This window comes from Gorilla gorilla, chromosome 7 (assembly GCF_029281585.2).
Source record: "Gorilla gorilla gorilla isolate KB3781 chromosome 7, NHGRI_mGorGor1-v2.1_pri, whole genome shotgun sequence".
In the NCBI taxonomy this organism is placed as follows: domain Eukaryota; kingdom Metazoa; phylum Chordata; class Mammalia; order Primates; family Hominidae; genus Gorilla; species Gorilla gorilla.
The window spans coordinates 137,924,912-137,944,798 of NC_073231.2; the positions used below are offsets into that span (position 1 = coordinate 137,924,912).

Genomic DNA, 19,887 nt, shown 5'->3' on the forward strand with positions numbered 1-19,887 from the left:
GAGAGGAGAAAAACCTTGCTTAAATTTGCACAACTGAGCAGTGGTAATAAAGGGTTCAGAACCTACTTTCTAGAACTGTAGAGCAGCGGCCAAAATATTAGGTCTCTTGCCTACTTAACAGATTTCATGCGACCAAAGGAGAAAATGTCAAAGAAAAATTTGAAATTTCAAAGGCATTCATTCATTCTTCATTGGTTCATTCAACAAATATTCACTGAGGGCCAAGCTATATGCTAGGCAATATGAACTGGTAAAGGGGAATGAACCCAGTCTCCAGCTCCATGGGGCTTCCTGTGTGTGATTTGGTCAGGGAGGAGGAGACTCACATGTCGTGACAAGAGAGGAGTGTCAACACGGTGTGGGAGCACAGGGCACTAGCCTGGTGTCAGGGGATGGAGAAGGCCTTCTTGTGGAAGTGACGTTAAGCAGAGACCAGAAGGATCAGTTATTTTGGATCACATGCTATAGAATCACACTGCCCTTGTGACTATGACTGTTGGAGTGGTTATACCTGGATGGAGAAGGTGCATTATTTTACATTTTATTTTATTAAATTAAATGAGACAAGCAACGTATCTTATTGGGGTCACAGAGGGGTTCAGGAAAGAAGCTGGTACAAAAAAAGCTAGTATCACATGCAACATGAAAAATGACCATTGCAACAATAGGTACCAGCAGGATGGAGAAGGTGCTGTATTTTACATTTTCATTTTGCAAATAGAAAACAACAAGCCACAGAGTCTGAAAAATGTGCCCTGCATTACAGAGTAAGTCAGGATTTAGGGCTGCCCGGGAATGTCCCATCTTTTTCCTTCTTAACATCTTTATTTCCAGACACTGAAATAAAAGTTTTCATGAATAAAATAGTAACCTGAAAGTACAGCCTCAAACAATTCATAACATCCTTAGAAATCATCTTGTCCAACACTTCGAAGAATGGATAAACTGAAATCCCCAAACTTGATTTGATGTACCTAAATTTGATGTACCATATTGGGCTAGTGGCTAAGATAAAATCAGAAAAGAGCAATCTCAACTCTTTGTCCATGCTCTTCTCCCTCACTTCTTTTTATTTTACTTTTTAATTTAATTTAAATTCATTTCTAATTTTATTGAAAAACACTTAACATGAAATCTACCCTATTAATTTTTTTTTTTTGAGATGGAGTCTCACTCTGTTGCCCAGGCTGGAGTGCAGTGGCGTGATCTCACTGCAACCTCTGTCTCCAGGGGTCAAGCGATTCTCCTGCCTCAGCCTCCTGAGTAGCTGGGATTACAGGTGTGCACCACCACGCCCGGCTAATATTTGTATTTTTAGAAGAGCTGGGGTTTCACCATGTTGGTCAGGCTGGTCTCAAACTCCTGACCTCATGATCTGCCTGCCTCGGCCTCCCAAAGTGTTGGGATTACAGGCGTAAGCCACCGCGCTCATCCCAATTAACAGATTTTTAAGTGCACAATATAGTATTGTTACCTGTTGTTATTATGTTGTACAGCAGATCTTTAGAACTTATTCATCTTGTGTAACCGAAATTTCATACTCATTGAACAACGAACTTCCCATTTCCCTCTCCTAAGCCCCTGGTGACCACCTTTCTATTCTCTGCTTCTGTGAGTTTGACTATTTTAGATACCTCACGAAAGTGGTATCATGCAGTGTTTGTTCTTCTGTGACTGGTTCATTTCACTTAGCATACTGTCCTCCAGGTTCACTCATGTTATTGCATATGGCACCATTTTGCTATTTAAGACCGAATAATATTGCATTGTATGTATATACCACATTTCCTTTTCCTGTTTATCCGTCAATGGACATTTAGGTTGCTATTTTCTGCTTTTCCGATAACATGTTGAAACTGAGTCAAGTCAGCTGTTGCCTGCTTAAGCCAATTTGGCCTTTTACCAATTGCCAAGCTTTTTGGTTAAATATCAAAGCTTCTGGGGTTAGAGGTAGGTGGGGACTCTAGCTCCCCTTTGCCATAACAGGGCTACTGGAGGCAAGGGGCTTATGTCACAAAAGGAAGTCTGAGACAGACATAATTAAGCAGGGCAAATGCTGTCAACTAGCCAGCTGTCTAGCTTGAGTGAGGCCACTGCACCGCCTCAGGCACCCACGTGGCACTTTACCTGCACAGTCTACTCTGCACCAGCTGCTGTAAGATCTGCGGGAGGCACCAATCAACCTTGCTTGTGACCTGCCAAGGCAACAGAGTCCTCCATGCAGGTGAGGGACCAGGATTATGTCAGTTCGGGGTCTCCAGGCAGCAGGGATGCCCCAGGCTACCAGGCTGGCAGGATTCCTACACCTTTCCAGCCAGAATGGTGGGCCCTGTGTTATCTTCTTCACTGAGCACCATTTTTTTTTTTTTTTAGCACTATTCCTTTCACCAAGGAAAGAATATTTCTACCACTCCTTTTTTTTAAATGATAAATCCTTGGGTTGATTTTGATAACAATATTTGAAGTCTGAACTAAACACCAGTGGAGCACAGATTTTTGAACAGGATGTAATACAGAGCATTTTTCAAATAAGTTCCCTGACAGATTACAAAAAGATATTTTTCTATTTTTGGATAAAAAGACCACCATAATAATATCTTTAAAATAGAAGTTTCCTGGCATTTTTTGTACTTCTTAATGCTTAGTATTTTATCACCTTTTATCTTTCATGATTACCTGTGGGGCAGGAATTGTTGTTCCCATTTAAGGAGAAGAAAATTGGAAGCTCAACTAAGAAAAATATTTATGGAAAGTTATCCTACTTACACACAATAAATTGGTACAACTGGTGCTTTCAGGAAAGGGAAGCTGTTGGCTGGGGGAGCATTTTAACTTTATATGCTTTTGTAACTTTTGCTATTTGAACTATGTGAATGTACTAATTTAAAATAAATGAGAATATAAAAATAGTCCAGGTCTGGTGGCTCATGCCTGTAATCCTAGCACTTTGGAAGGCTGAGGCAAGTGGATCCCCTGAGCTCAGGAGTTCAAGACCTGCCTGGGCAACATGGTGAAACCCTGTTTCTAACAAAAGTACAAAATATTATCCAGGTGTGGTGGTACATGCTTGTGGTCCTAGCTATCGGGAGGCTGAGGTGGGAGAATCTCTTGAGCCTGTGGGGTGGAGGTTGCAGTGAGTTGAGATCGTGCCACCTGACTCCCATCTGGGTGACAGAGTAAGACCTCATCTCAAAATAAATAAATAAATAAATAAATAAAGTAACACAATTTCCATCAAAACTAAAACCGAAACCAAACCAAAAAATTGTCCTGCTTGTTTACTAAAATTTAGAAACCTGTTCCCTGACTCTCCTTGTCCTTTCTGTTGCAATGTATTCACCGTTGTACTGCAAAGTGAATTTCATAGCATCAAAAAGGAAAGGCAAAGAAAGATGAAATTATTACAAAGGTGATGATGGCAAGTAACAGTACCCCCCATTATAAAATCTTCTATCACCAATGGAATGTTACAGTCTTTGTGGATTTATTAAGATCACGAGGATTCAATGAACCATAAAGAAATGAGTAGCTCACAGGAACCATTGTTGTGACTATTAGAGTGTTAGACGTGGATATAATCGCTGTCTTATCAGTAGAGAAAGTCAGGCTTGGGGAAGTCAAGGAATTTGCCCAAGAACAGTGAGCTGAAAAGGAGCCCTTATCACCCACTTACCTGCTGTAGGTAAAAAGGTCATTCCCTTCTCTTTCTTGGCTTCTCCTTTGATGCCAGACACTAAAGTAAAAAAGTTTAATCAGAGAAATTATAACCAAGACATAATACTGGAGATAATTTGATTCAACATACCCATTTTACATATGAGAGAATTATGATCTGGGGTTGTGAAGTGACATTTAGTCCCACATCTAGTTTGTTCATTCATTTAATGATTTAGTCATCAAATATTTGTTGACCAACTACTAATGATGGATGGTGCTATTGAGTGCCGAGTGTTTGCTAGGCATTGTGTGTGCTGGAAAGGCAGACACATAGGAAAACAACATTGAATACCTTGAAGGGAATGGTGAGGGTGTGTAACAGGGGGCTGATCTAGTCTCAGGAATCTGGAAGCCTTCCCTGAGAGGGGACCTTGAGCTGAGCTCTGAAGAATGAATAGCATTTGAGTAGGATTTAACTAATTGGGGGAATATTTGATGTATAGAGAACAGCACAAGCCCAGTGTCTGAGGTAGGCGTGAGTATTACTTTAAAGAATGGAAAGAAGGCCAACAGTGATGGGGGCATAAAGAATGAAGGAGGTGGAGGTGGTAGGAAGCAGGGATGGTGAGGGAGGCAGGGTCACGCAGAGCCTGAAAAGGACCTGGTACACTACACAGAGAGAAGTAGGAACTCCGCAAATAATTTGGGGCAGAGGGAGAGAAAAGAGGGAGGAACTTGGAAGATGACCTAACAAGATTTATGGAAAGATCACTCAGGCTGATTGGTGGTGAATGGGTCATGGAGAGACAAGAGGAGAAGCTGGTTTGGAAAGCTGTCTCATAGTCTGGGAAAGGGAAAATAATGTTTTGGACAAAGGTGGTAACAGTGAAGGTGAAGAGAATTCTTTTGCATAGATGGGACTTAAATGCAAAAAGTCAAGGGAACAACAGAAGTAGGGAAGTTATTCTTGCCATTTTGAACAAATTCATTTGGATTCTGGGCAGAAATGTTGGCTGCTGAGGTTCTCTAAAGCACAGTGAATACTCCAACTTATTATACAGAACAGACACTTCCAGAACTCCAACTAGACCTACCTGTGTTCCAAAGGGACAAGACACATGCCAGGCCCATGCACAGCCTCACTGGAGGACCACGTGACAGGAAGCCCAGCATGCTTGTGATACTCTGGCCCACCTGGAATGAAGCAAGCAAACACTTAGGAAACTAAGCACATTGATGCAGACCTTCCTTTGAGAACAGTGCATGAGGAATCATTAAAATCACAATCTGAAAAAGGCTTTGTACTAGGTTAGGAGAGGTTAGGAAGCTAAGGTAACAAATTAACTCCACAATTTAATTGGCTTAACAAGAAAAATTGATTTCTTGTTTGCAGTATATATTCACTGCATTTTGGTGGGGAGCTCTGCTCCACATAGTCTCTCAGGGACTCCAGTTAATGGAGTTCCACTATCCTATAGTTCTCCATGTGGCAACTGTAGCCTCCTTAGACTTTGATTCAGTGTGGCACTGGAAGGGAGAGAGCTGTGGGATTATGCACCAACTCTTAAGTGCTTTGGCAGGAAGCAACCTATCTGCTTTTGCTTGCAGCCCATACCAAAATTACTTATATGACCCTGCATGACTGCAGGAAAACTGGGAATGTAGAGGGGGATGCATACATATTCAGGGAGCATTTATATTTCTTCCATGGATTTTCTGGCTGTTGAGACAGGAAACATCCCTCAAATACAGCATCACTTACTCTCATAAATAGGAAAATATATTATCATAGGAGTATGTGTGTTCACAGTCTCTTTCCTTCTCTGCAGCACTCTGTGCCTGCCATTCTCATTTTGCATTTGCCATGCAAAATCACCATGATAGTTACAGTTGCAAAGCTGAGACTAAATTGAATAATGGCTAACATTTATTGAGCACTTTCTGTGTGCCAGATGCCACATAGAACACTATCTGATGCATACTTGATAACTGTACAGTCTTTCTGTGTAGGTATTAATGTAATGACAATTTAAATACAGGCTGCGCAGATACGATTTGAAAAGAGGAGAAATTTACCATTGGTAGAGGGTTGGATTTATCTGGAAGGTGAATTGGGCGGGAAGAAAAGTCAAGAGAATGTGTGCTTGGATTGGAGAAAAATGTCGCAGGAAGGGAACATCCTCAGGGCAAATTGCATGTTAAGAAGTTCTCTGTCCATTAGGAATGGGAAGCCTCTGTGGAATTTTCTTAAAAGATTCCACAAACATTTAAATAGCTTTTTAATTATTGATAGATACATGACTGGCATTTGTTCTAGATGCCACCCCACACAGGGACAGGTCCTACAAGGAAGCAAGAAGCTTGGGCTTTCTTGGAATTTGCCTATTCTCCTAAGTCTGGTTACTCTCTGAATATCAATTTTCCTCATCTGCAAAACAGTTAAGAGGACTCTCACAGGTCTTTGTGAGGATTTAAAATAATGAATCCAGAGCATTTAACCCAGTGCCTGGCACATCGTTATGCTCACAATCCATACCAGGCATCAAGCTCAGGCTGGAGACACAGGGACAGAGTAGACACTGCCACTTCCCTTGAGCTGTTTAGTAACTTAGAAGATGTAGACACATGCCCAACTAATTCACACTCAAGGCTGGCTGTGCTAAATTCTCCACTGAGAGAGAGAGAGACAGGGAGAGAGAGAGTGAGCACCTGGTGAAGCCAGGACTTAGCGTTCTCTCCAGCAAAGGGTGACTGGGGGTGGAAGTGGGCAGGCAATTCCTGCTGAGTGAGGATTCTTTCCTTCGGCACCTCAACCACTGTGCAAACATTATCTCCCCTTTCTGAGCCTCGTGTGTAGAATGGACAGAGTCATAACTACTTTGAAGGTATTTTTGTGAAGATTAAATGAGAATGAAATATGGTGCTTAGTACAATCTCTGGAATATGGTAGATATTAGGAATCTTAATTTCTTTCTCATTCTCTTATCTTTCTCTCTTTTCTCCTCTTTCCCCCTTCTTCTTCTGTATCTATTTCAGAACTCAGCATCATACCAGAGAAATACGGAATTAAAAGATAAAAACTTATAGTAGAAAAACAATTATTTACATTTATATAATAGCTACAAATTTCTCTCTTTTTGACTCTTGCTTCATTATGTTAACCACCCTCTTCCATTTACTAAGAGTAAACATTCTAAGATTTATTTATTTTTATTTTTATTTTTTTGAGAAGAGTTTCGCTCTTGTTGCCCAGGCTGGAGTGCAGTGGTACGATGTCAGCTCACTGCAACCTCCGCCTCCCAGGTTCAAACGGTTCTCATGCCTTAGCCTCCCGAGCAGCTGGGATTACAGGTATGTGCCATCATGCCCGGCTAATTTTTGTATTATTAGTAGAGACAGGGTTTCTCCATGTTGGTCAGGCTGGTCTCGACTCCCGACCTCAGATGACCTACCTGCCTCAGCCTCCCAAATTGCTGGGATTACAGGCATGAGCCACCGTGCTTGGCCAACATGCTAAGATTTATTACTCGAAGACTACAATTCTTACTGATACTGTTCTTGGAGAAAAATGCATTTTTACTTCTCCCTGGTTTTTCAATTCTTTGTCATTGGCCAAGTCAACTACATGTTTGGATTAAGGTTGTCAGATTTAACAAGTAAAAAACACAGGACACCATTTGAATTTGAGATAACAGTGAATAATATCTTAGTGTATCTCATGCAATATTTGGAACATCCATAGTTTGGAGAGTTGGAGAGTTTTATAAAGGAACACTTCAGACTGGCTAGACTTCACCTGACAGTAAAACTGAGACTATCTGGCCTTACGCTTCCCTTTGCAAGTCTGGACCACTCTGGGACAGTCTAGGACAGGGAGACAGCCTGGGTTTAAGGTCAGACAGATCTTACTTGAATCTTGAGTTGGCCATTGTGATCTGGGCTAACTTACTTAACCTTCACTCAGTCAAAAAGCATTTGTGGAGCTCATGGCATAGTTGTTACAAGCACAGACTCTGGAGTTGGAGGACTGCCTAGGTTTATTTCCTGGCTCTGCTGTGCAACTTACTAAACCTCTCTGTGCCTCACCCAAGACTGTCCTGAGGATTAAAATATGTTACATTTGTAGACTGTAGCGGACAGTGTCTGGCATGGAGCAAGTGCTATATAAATGTATAACAAATAAGTGATAGAATTAAAGTAATGGCGAAAACCTCAATTACTTCTGCACCAACAATATAGTGATAATAATGAAAATAAGAAAAGATGTTGGTACTCCAATAGTAAGCAAGATAGATAATGTTCTTCATATGATAGAGTGAGTCCTCAAAGTTATATCTTTAAAAGACTGAATTAGATATCCAAAATTTTACCGTAAAATTGTTGTCATTATTTCACTACATTTCTCATGACTATTATTGGATAATTATTTATAAATCTTTGTTTCTTCCATGACACTTGCAGAAAAGCAAGTCATGTGATGACAGGACAATAATAATTATTTATTGAAGGGGATCAAAATATGCCAGCCAAAATATACTATCCCCTAATAAGCGACTTTGGGCACATGGATTATTTTGAGTGGAAGGCCATCGAGAATCAACAGATGCAGGAAGAAGCCTTCTTGGAGCTTCTCCTACCTGACTATGTGCAGACACTTCTGAGAAATTCTCTCTCCCTGGGAGAGTTTTATGGCCAAGAAGAAGATGGAAAGTGGGTGCTGAGTGGGCACACAAACCTCACAAAAATAAACCTTAGCATCCATTGGTTTCCCCATATATTTCATTCCCACATTATACTGCCTCTAGAAGCTCAAAGCTCTTTTCCTTTGTCTTGTCACTTCTCCACAAATCAGTCACCTTTTTGTCAAAGTGATATATAAGTCCCCAAGTCTGATGGCCCTTTTAGGGTATTTTTGTTTGTTTTTGCTTGTTTGTTTTGAGACGAAGTCTCGCTCTGTCGCCCAGGCTGGAGTGCAGTGGCACGATCTCGGCATACTGCAACCTCCGCCTCCTGGGTTCAAGCAACTCTCTGCCTCAGCCTCCTGAGTAGCTGGGATTACAGGTGCCCACCACCATGCCAGGCTAATTTTTGTATTTTTAGTAGAGGCGGGGTTTCACCATCTTGGCCAGGCTGGTCTTGAACTCAGTCAAAAAGCATTTGTGGAGCTCATGGCATAGTTGTTACAAGCACAGACCCTGGCGTTGGAGGACTGCCTAGGTTTACTTCCTGGTCTTGATCTACCGGCCTCGGTCTCCCAAAGTGCTTGGATTGCAGGCGTGAGCCACTGTGCCCAGCTCCCTTTAGGGTTTCTATTTCATTTTTGTGAGGACTCCTATAAGCATATGAAAAAAACATTTTTCTCCTGTAATCTATCTTTTGTTAGTTTAATTTGCAGGACCTCAGAAACTGAACCTAAGAGAGTACAGGAAACAGGGGTTTCATCCCCTAGAGTACAATGTATTGATCCTCCCATTTTGAGCACAGTCTGTTATTTCAACTTCTCAAGCATCCCATGGGACAGGTATTGATCTTTGAGTTACAGAAGATAAAGGCCCAGGGTTCTGACATGCAGCCCCCAGCTCCCAGTCACATGATTTCTAAGCAGGAGAACTGGGATTTGAACCATGGTCTCTCAGATACTAAAGTCCCTTTTCCACAGTGTTCTGTTTTACTCACCTGCTTTCAAAATACCACCTTGGAGTGCCAGTAAAAAGCCTGATATTGAACACAAACAGAATGGCCATTTCAAAGCATTTTGGGAGGTGGAAGGGTTAGAAATCCAGTCACACTCCCGGGAGAAGGGCTGAGAAGTGTTGCTATGACTGATGGGCCAAGAATTCACCCAAGAGTCTTGTGAAATTAATTTGCAATATGTCTATGTGTTTTGTCACAGCAGCCCTGGAGCCGGGAGTGTGGATGGTGAAGGCAAATGCTCCAGAGTCTTAATTAAACAGTGTGTTACTGCCAATCAACAAGGGTCCCAAATCAACCAAGGTTAGTTCAGCTTGATGAGCAAACCTGCCTTTCTCACTGAACTCTGCAGCCAAAAGGTGCTGGATCAGATATAGCATAATTACGGTGCGCTGTGGAGAGGTGGAAATACACACTGGAGTGTCAGCGGGTGTGGGCTAGCCACAGTGAGTGACACATGTTCTGAGGCATTACGACGGTCCGTTCAGCCAGTAACCTTCCATATAGATATCAGCTCTCCCTCCTTGAAGAGAAACCAGAAGCCTGGGGATTCTAGACAGTTTGCCCAAGGTCATTAAGCTGGCAGGGGCAGCCCTGGACTTCAAACTTAGGTAGTTTGGTTCCATGGGCTGTGAGAGAACACCAAAAGGTGAGGGGCTGGCTTTTAAAAAACACCTAATGACAGAAAAGAATTGAAGATCCTAATATTTGTTGACCATCTGATGTGCTAGGAGTTTTACATATAGTAACCCATTGGTCCTTCAAGCAACCCTACTAATGGCTTGTTATAATTCTTATTTTATAGCTTTAGGAAACCAAGCCTCAGACAAACATAAGGCCCAAGGGAAGGCATCTGGGAGAACCAGGATTGGAAGTCCAGTCTGTTTGCTGCCAAAATCCATTGCAGGTTGAACACTGAGTAAGGAAATATAACTTTTTAGCTGTTGCTTCACAGCCAGCCATTTTTTAGCACACTCTTTTATCCTCATTCCAATGTTTTGGAGGCTTTGGATTAAAGATTATGTTTCTTTTATCATAGATGTGAGGACAAACCATCCTCCCAGCTGGTGACTCCCTTAAGATTCTAATCAATAGCTTAAAATGAACAACGGCAAGAAATAGACTGTGATCAAGCGATCAAGGGATGGAGTCTTAGCTAAATGCAATGTAGATATTGGATGATAGAAACTGCTCTCATATCTTTCAGTATCCAGGAGCCCAGAGCTCAGGATTATAGCAGAAGAATTCTTGAGCTGGCTTCATGCTTTGAAGAGGAGGAGGAACAAAAAGAGTTTTAAAATACCTACCATATACTACTTACCTATCTTCTGAGCAGGATAAATTGACTTCAAAGAAGTTAAACAGCTAGAAAGATTAACAGCTAGGTCAGAGCCATGGGGTTTATATGAGTTCTTAGTGAAAGATACAGTGGGTGGGGGTGGGGAAAGTCTTGATAACATTGCTTTAAATCCCCTTGGGAAAAAAATGGAATAATAATCCTACCAAAAACTTAGGGTGGTGAAAGAAGATCAACTCCAAGGGAGAAAAATGCCTGTGCAATGAGCTGAATAGCATCCGTGAGCAGAATGACAATGCACTGATTCAGCATGGGATGGGAAAACCTTTCTGACAGTAATTACGTGTATTGAAGGAGTAGAACAGGAGTCCTTAGGTGATGAGTTCTGTCTTCCTGTTGCAAAGGTCTGTGGGCCAAGCATCATCTGGCATGCAGGCTCACGGGAGTCTTCTGAAGAAAGGGCTGGGGGCTGTAGTTGATTTCAGCAGGTGCCTACAGCGGGATACTTGTTTTTATACAGCCTGCAACCTCAGGATGGTTATATATTTTTCAAATGATTGAAAAAAATTAAAGCAGAATGATATTTCATAACATGTAAAAATTGTATGAAATTCAAATTTCAGTGTCCACAAATAAAATGTTATTGGAACATTGCCACACTCATTCATTTATGTATTGTCTGTGGCTGTATTTGGGCTACAACGGCAGAACTGAGTAGTTGTGACAGAGACCATATGGCCTACAAAGTTAGAATATTTATTACTATCTGGCCCTTTATAGAAAAAGTTTGCCAACTCCTGGCCTAGAAGAACTTGGCCCCTTCTGCTCCTAGGGCCCACATTCAACACTGATGGTTTTTATCTAGACACTGGAGTTGCCATTCGCTTGTCACCTTGCTACTACTCATGCTTCCCTAAATAAGTCTCCATTATATCAGCCATAGTAATCTTTAAAAGAACCTTATTAAGGTATAATTCACCCTTTTTAAGTATAAAATTCAATGTAAATGTAGTGCAACCGTCACTGCATTCTAATTTGAAAACATTTCTATTACCCCAAAAAGATTCTTCCTGCCCATGTATGGTTAATCCCCATTCCCTCTACCCACACCAGGCCAAGGAAACCACTAATCTACTTTCAATCTCTGTATGCTTTTATTTTCTGAACGTTTCCTGTCACTGAAATCATGCAATATATAGTCAGAGAAATATTTTTAAAACATGAATCAAGATCATGTTTTTGGTCACGACGTTGCCTAAAATCCTTCCATAGCTTTCGTCAGCACCTAGAATAATATCCCAATTCTTTACCCTGGCCACAAAGACTCTTGCAGTTGCCCTCTTCCTAAGTCTCTAGCCATATCACATGCGGCCTTTTCCCTTGTTCCCAGCCACAGCGACTTTGCATTGGCTGCTCCTCATTGGAAGCCTCTTCCCCAGGCTTCTCAACGACTGGCTCCTTCATATTCTTCAGTTATTCTTTCTATTTAAACAAAATCAAAGCCCTCTTGACCTTACATCCCCTACAGCTCCTCCTTCATTTCTCTTTCCCTTCATGCAAAACTCCTCAATGAGTTGTCTCTACTTGATGCCTCAGAGCATCTCCATCTCCTCTCTCTCAAGCCCACTCCCATCAGGCATGACACCAGCATCCCTCCAGTGCAGCTCTTGTCAAGGCCATGCTGATTCCTACATGGCTAACTCCACTTCTCACTAGGCACGGCAGCACTTGATGCCATTAGCCAATCACTCCCTCCTTGAGACCCTCTCAGCACGTGGCTTCCCCACACCACAGTCTCCTATTTTCCCTCCTATTTCATTAGCGGCTCCTGCTCAGCCTCCTTTGCTTGTCCCTTCTCATTTCCTTGGCCTCTTGATGTTGTAGGGCTTAGTCTTTGATTGTCTTCTCTTTTCTCTCTATACTTGTTCACTTGGGGATCTCATTCTGTCTCATGGTTTTAAATGTTACCTACAAGTCGTTGAATAGATAGATACATAGAGTCAATCATTGCTTAATGGTGGAGATACGTTCTGAGAAATGTGTCATTAGGCAATTTTGTCATGCAAACATCAATAGAGTATGCTTACACAAACCTAGATGGTATAGCCTACTACACGCCTAGGCTATACGGTGTAGCCGATTGCTGCTAGGCTACAAACCTGTACAGACATTACTATACTGAATACTGTACGCAACTGTAATGCAATGGTAAGCATTTGTGTATCTAAACATAGAAAAGGTACAATAAAAATACAGTATAAAAGATTAAAAAATGGTACACCTGTGTAGAAGAACACTTCATCATGAGAGGAACTTACAGGACAAGAAGTTGCTCTGGGTGTCAGTGAGTGAGTGGTGAGTGAATGTGAAGGCCTTGAAATTACTGCACAGGACTGAAGACTTTATAAACACTGTACACTAAGGCTATGCTAAATTTATTGAAAATATTAACCTTACTATAAGTAGTAAACTTAGCTTATGGTAGTTTTTTTCCTTTATAAACAAAATTTTTTTTTAAACATTTTGACTCTTTTGTAATAACTTAGCTTAAAACACAAACATATTGCACGGCTGTACAAAAATTTTCTTTATATCCTTGTTTTAAAAGCCTTTTCCTGTTTTTAATTTTTCTTTTTTACTTTTTACTTTTCTTCTTTTAAACTTTTCTGTTAAAAACTAGGACACAAACAAACACATTAGCCTAGGTTTACGCAAGTTCAGTATCATCCCTATCACTGTCTTTCACCTCCCCACCTTGTCTTGCTGGAAGGTCTTCAGGGACAATCACACACATGGATCTGTCATCTCCTAGGAAAACAATGCCTTTGTCTAGAATATCTCCTGAAAGACCGATCTAAGACTTTATAGTAATTTTTTTTTTTTTTTGAGACAGAGTCTCGCTCCGTCACCCAGGCTGGAGTGCAGTGGCGTGATCTCGGCTCACTGCAACTTCTGTGTCCCAGGTTCAAGCAATTCTCCTGTCTCAGCCTCCCAAGTAGCTGGGACTACAGGCACCTGCCACCATGCCTGTTTTTTTTTTTTGTATTTTTAGTAGAGACAGGGTTTCACCTTGTTGGTCAGGCTGGTCTCGAACTCCTGACCTCAGGTGATCCAACTGCCTCGTCCTCCCAAAGTGCTGGGATTACAGGCATGAACAACCATGCCTGGCCAGTAAATTTTTTTTATAAGTAGAAGGAGTACACTCTAAAATAAGTATTGTATAATAAATACATAAACCAGTAGCATAGTCATTTATTATCATTATCAATTATTTTGTACTGTACATAATTGTATGTGCTATATTTGTATCCAACTGATAGTGCAGTAGGTTTGTTTATGCCAGAATCACCATAAATAGATGAGTAATGCACTGTACTGTGACACTGCGATGGCTACAATATCACTAGGCGATAGGAATTTTTCAGCTCCAGTATAATCTTAGGGGGCCATCATCCTATATGCGGTCCCTTGTTGACTGATACATCATTATGCAGTGCATGACTGCATAAATTTGGGTATGGATATAGATGTAGACAGAGATATCTTCAGCCCTGAACAGTCTCCTTAACTCCATACTTAAATACCTGCTGGATATTTCCACCAAATGTTTCATATGCATTTGAAATTTAATGCATAAAAAACCAAACTCATGTTCTGCTTGCAAAACCTGACTCTTCCCCAGTCTACCCTATCTCCATGATACCCTCCCTCATTATGGTACTCAAAAAACTTTGCAATAATCCTATTCTTCTCCTCTCATATCTCACATTTACTCCATCAGTAAATTTTGTCATCTCTGCTCTTAAAATGTATCCAGATTTCTAACATTTCTCACTTCCTCCACTGCTCTCACTTGGGTCCAAGCCTCTCTTGACTCTCATTGAACCATTTACTGCAAATGCAGTATTGCTCCTAACTAATCTCTTGTTCTCTGCTCTTGCCTCCTTCAGTGTATTCTCAACACAGCAGCCAGAGAAACTCTTTTTAACGTAAATCAGATCTTGCTGTCTCTCTACTCAAAGCCTTGCAATGACTTCCCTCTTGATTCAAAGTAAAAACAAATAACCTCATAATGGCCCATGAGGACCTTCATGGCCTGACCCCTGATACTTCTCAAATCTCCTCTGTCATTGCTCTTCCTTCTGCTAACTCCCTTGCCCTGCACTGGCCTGAGGCAGACCTACCCAGAACCAGAAGATAAACTGCTGGGAATATTTTCATATCTGATGTGGGGACAGGACATGGGACAATTGGACTTTTCTCAGGGGAGACACCTTACATGTCTTCAGTGAGGAGAAATCACTGGGTCCTTGGTCAACTGGATGCCCACGCTCATTGTTGGAAGCTGAAATTATCAGAAACAAGAACAAGTTCCCAGAGTATCTGGGATGTAAGGCTATGAATGGGCTTTTGCTGCATTTGTGCAGATGAAAGAAATTTTTAGGCTTTTTCTCTGTCATACAGTCACCTGAGGCTTGAAGTGAGTAAGTTTTATTTGGACAGAAATATGCAGTTGCAGAGTGGGTACACTTACCATAACCACAAATTTGTCCATACACCTTTGTGATGCTAGACATGGACTTTGCAGCCAGATTGTTGTGTTCTAGAAGAGCAGTCTACCCTGGTTCTCAGAGGCTACAGGCAATGTTTCCACAGTGAATTGTGTCCATGAGTGTATCACTTCCAGCTTGCCCAGTGTTAGCCATCTTTGTCCTTTGATTTACAGAGTAAATTGTGGCAACCAGGATGGGTTTTTGTTTATTTTTGTGTATGTCTGGTTTTCAAGTAGGCTTATGTGCCAGATGCTGATGGTATCCTGCATGTGTCCTTCCTCCCTACTTCTGAGTTCACCTGCAGTTCATAGATAATTCTCAGCATGCTGGCAGCTCTCCACCTTCATTGGCAGTGCTTCTGTTTCTCTATCAGAGACTTTTCTTCCCCCTGTTTCATCTCTCCACTCTCTAAGTTGTGTTTCCTGGGAATGCTTTCTGAATAAACCACCTACATTCAACATCTCATCTCTATTTTTGTGGACACCCAAATTAAGACAACTTGTTGTGTGGGCATGGGATGGAGTCAAAAGCTATCACTCACTGAACATTTTCTGTGTCCTAGATCCTTTGCTAAGTACTCTACTGACATCATTCCAGATAATGACCTTTCAAGATAGGTATAATTCTCCCCATTTTACAGATGCTTACTGTAAAAGGGTTAAGTAACCCTCCCAAGGTTCTTTCTCTCACATGAAGAAACATTCCTTCCCACTGTACTGACAGTAGAGAGAGGCAAACTTATATAAGGTTTACTAATTTCCTCTCCCATCAACTCACAGTGTTTTTGATTCACTTATTCTTTCTTCAGCCCACGTGGTCTGAGAAGTGAAGTTTCTCCCAAGGAAGTAATCTGAGACTCAGGGGTAGGTGGTCCTGGTTAAGTTCAAATTGTGACTCTTTCCCTTATTAGTATTTGACCTTGAGCAGATTTCTTTATGTTTCCGAGCCTCAATTTCCCCATGTATAAAATGGGAATTACAATGACTTAAAATTTCAGTGACTGAATAACACTTTAATTAGGCTGGGCATGGTGGCTCACGCCTGTAATCCCAGCACTTTGGGATGCCGAGGCAGGTGGATCACTTTGAGACCAGCCTGGCCAACATGGTGAGACCCCATCTCTACTAAAAATACAAAAATTAGCCTGGTGTGGTTGCATGCACCTGTAATCCCAGCTACTTGGGAGGCTGAGGCAGGAGAATTGCTTGAACCCAGGAGGTGGAGGTTGCAGTGAGCCAAGGTTGCACCACTGCACTCCAGCCTGGGTGACAGAGTGAGACTCCGTCTCAAAAATAAAATAAAATATAAAATAAAATAAAAACATTTTAAAACACTTTAATTAAACCTGTGTAGTGGCTGGTACCAAGGAGGTGTTCAATTCCCATTGTGTTGTCTTTGCGGCTATGGGTTTTATTTTGTATTTGATTATTTTCTTCCCCTGGGTCTTTATGCCATCGATTACCTATTTTCTTTCTTTTGTCTTTATTCTTTCCCTCTCAACACTTCTTTTCTCACATTTTATAAATATACTCAAGCCTCCCCTATCATTCCCTCCTGCAACCGATAACAAACTCTCTTTACTTGTCATTGATTTCATCAACACTTGGACCTTCATTTTTCCTGCAGCTCTTTGCCTTTCTTTTAAAAGAGTTCCTCAACTTTACCTATATTACATAAATTCGGTGGGCTCTTTCCCATCCATATCCTGCGTTACCTCAACATCTTGGTATTACTCTATATGATGGCCACCCCGTCTCATTTCTCCCCCTTTTAATTCCATGACCCTCTTTTCATTTCTATCTACATTGATCATGGTTTCTTGGATGCTCCTTACATTTTCCTCTTCCTCTGCATACCTTTCAAGGCAGATCTTCCCCAAAGTTCATGCTTTTCCAAGCTTTGCTTTTTTTATCACAGAGCCCCTTGGGTGGTGAGCTCACTCGTGCCATGATTTCATCCTAGTTACTTTTCTGTTTCCTAAAGCTATGTAGCAGTCTTCCTTCCTCCCTGGCTTTCTGTTGGGTTCAGGCAACAGTAGGTACCAATAGAAGATCAGAAGAGGGAAAGAGAGTGAGGTTGCAGTCTTTATTCCCTTAGCTCCCTCCCTGCTGGTTCACTACCAGATTGCTGTGTCCAATGCCCAAGGTCATAGTCCCTATCACATGGCCCTCTCCATAAAGCTCCATCTGGGTTCTGGCCCTTGTAGGGCTGTTGCTAGCTTTGCAGGACTGTACCATGCCAATTTGATTTAACTAAACTATGACCAAATCTTTGTAAGCAAACCCTTTATTAAAATCTCCTCCACTTACCTAGTATGTGTACGACTTTCTTATTTCTCCAACTGGATCTTAACTGAGACAACCACACATTATATAACCCCTGGAGAAGCATGCAGGAAAGGAACTTGAGTGAGAAAACTTAGGTAAATTAAATGAATATAAACATATTTATCCCCTGCTTAGCTAGCAAGGACTTTTATTCAAAATAAAAGATTCTAATGGATTAGTAGCTAAGAATAAATGCTCTGGAGTCAGACTTCCTGCTCTGAATCCTGGCTTTGCCATTTACTAGCTATGTGACCCTGGACAAGTGACTAAATTCTCTATAGTTCAGTGTCCCTATCTATAAAGTAGGGATGATAATAGTTCTGAGTGCCAAGATTTATTGTGAAGAGTAAATGAGATGATTCATAGAGAATACTAAGTAAAATGTCTGGCACATGTAAGTGCTCAGTAAATATTAGCTATTATTCTTATGTCTCACAGAACTGAGCTTGGGAGAGGCTGATAAAGCCTAGGTCCAGAGATTAAGCAATCACCCTTATTAGCTGGAGGGAGGTTTCTGAGCTCTAATATTTGCTTCATCAGTCCCTAAAGACAATACCAAGTTCATGCTAACTTTGAGAATGCCCTAGTTACCTAGTGTGGCAGACAGGTTTTAAGATGGTCTCAATTATATCTTACGTAGTAATACCCTCCCCTTGAGCATAGGCAAAATCTGTGAATTGCTGTTAATCAATAAAATATGGCAAAGGTAATGGGCTGTCAGTTTTATGATACGTTACATAAGATTGCAAATTTCATCTTGCCAGCAGACTCTCCCTTGCTCATTTTGATGAAGCAAGCTGCTATGTTGTGAGCTGACCTATGGAGAAGGCTATGTGACAAGGAACTGAGAGCAATCTCTGCCCAACAGCCAGCAAAAAACTGATGTCCTCAGTCTAACAACCCTCAAAGAACTAAATTGTTCCTAACTTGAGACCAGAAGTGGATTCTTCCCTAGTTGAGCCTCAGATAAGACCACAGCTCCAGCCAACACCTTGGTTGAATCTTGTAAGACCCTAAAGCAGAGGACCCAGTTAAGCTGTTCTTGGGTTCCTGGTCAGCAGAAACTATGAGATAATAAATTTGTATTGTTTTTAACCACTAAGTTTGTGGCAATATTTGTGTAGCAATAGATAACACACCTAAAATGTAGCGCATTTACTCATTGTTTCATTCTTTAGCACTTACAGTCACCGTGATAGTTTCTGAGGACAAAGATTAGATGGCTATGTTGGCCGGTGCTGCAGGTCCCCAAAATGGGACCATGGGAGGGAGTGGAATTGTAGGGAGTGGAAGCAGGAGGGTAGGACATGAGTTCTTGTGGCGATGGCATTAGTTACCAATAAAAAAGACAGTATGATTCTTTCTCCTAATGAGAGGAACTGAGACCAGGCAGCTGGGAGAATCTTGTCAGTCTCTAGATATGAGAGGAATAGTTTCTTTGAAAGGAAAACTTCAAAACTGAATTCTGAGAACCATGATCAGGATGGAAGGCAGAAGTCAGAAGGGAGGGTGCAGTTTCAGACCGTGGATCTGGGAAGAGATTTCCTCACTGCACCGTGATCTCCTTAACTTAAGGACAGAAAGTTCCAAACAGCCCTAATATACCTTCAAGGCCTCATCTGCCTGGATCAGTCTCCTTCTTGCTTTCTGCATTCCAAGCACACTGCCTTCTTACTACATCTGGAATGCTCCCTGTTTACCCAGGGCATAAATCCCACTGAGTTGCTTGCCAGAGGCAATGGAGACCATAAGAACAAGAATGTAAAAATGCAACTTTGCTTTGAACAGAACTTCTAAACTAAGCCTGTCTCATGCCTCTTTGCACATCCTCTTCCCAATGTCTGGCAGGCCTGTCTTCTCTACTTCCTTCTTCATTTTTGGCTTTGTGAAGTCATCCTTAAATATTCCATTCATACCTCATGCTCTGCATGAAGCGTTTTCTATACCTCTAATATGAGCCAGTGCCATGCTTTGTGTTTCCACAGAACCCTTGATTATCTCATTCATCATGCTTCTCACAGAACTGAAATGATCTTAAGGCCAATACCACATTAAATTGTAAAATACTGCATCTCCGATGCTTGGTATATGGTAGATATCCAATTAATATTTCTTAAATACATGTTTCTTGAAGTGAACTGAATAGAAGAAAAAAAACAAGAATTCTAATCAATACCCAAATGTTTAAGGAAACAGAGTTGGCAAACTGGCCTATGAAGGGATTATACCCACCAATGGTCCAATTGATAATAGAGAAATATTTAGGACATGTTCTTGTTTGCTGCATTTGAAATGTGTACCACTAGTAGATAACTCTTGCCAACACTTTATGCTATTAAACTGCTACCACATATATATTTGT

At 41.3% G+C, this 19,887-nt stretch overlaps 1 protein-coding gene across 1 annotated transcript in view; it reads right to left on the reverse strand.

Moving 5' to 3' along the window:
• Positions 1-4,845, reverse strand: part of HHLA1 (HHLA1 neighbor of OC90) — a 44,736-nt gene extending 39,891 nt beyond the window's left edge. The window contains exons 1-2 of the mRNA XM_031013884.3: positions 4,752-4,845; positions 3,674-3,733 (exon numbers count right to left, since the gene is read on the reverse strand). Of these exons, the coding sequence (XP_030869744.3) occupies positions 3,674-3,733; positions 4,752-4,830 (139 nt within the window). The 5' untranslated portion in view covers positions 4,831-4,845. The remainder of the gene's footprint in view (positions 1-3,673; positions 3,734-4,751) is intronic.
• Between the last annotated feature and the right edge of the window lie 15,042 nt (positions 4,846-19,887).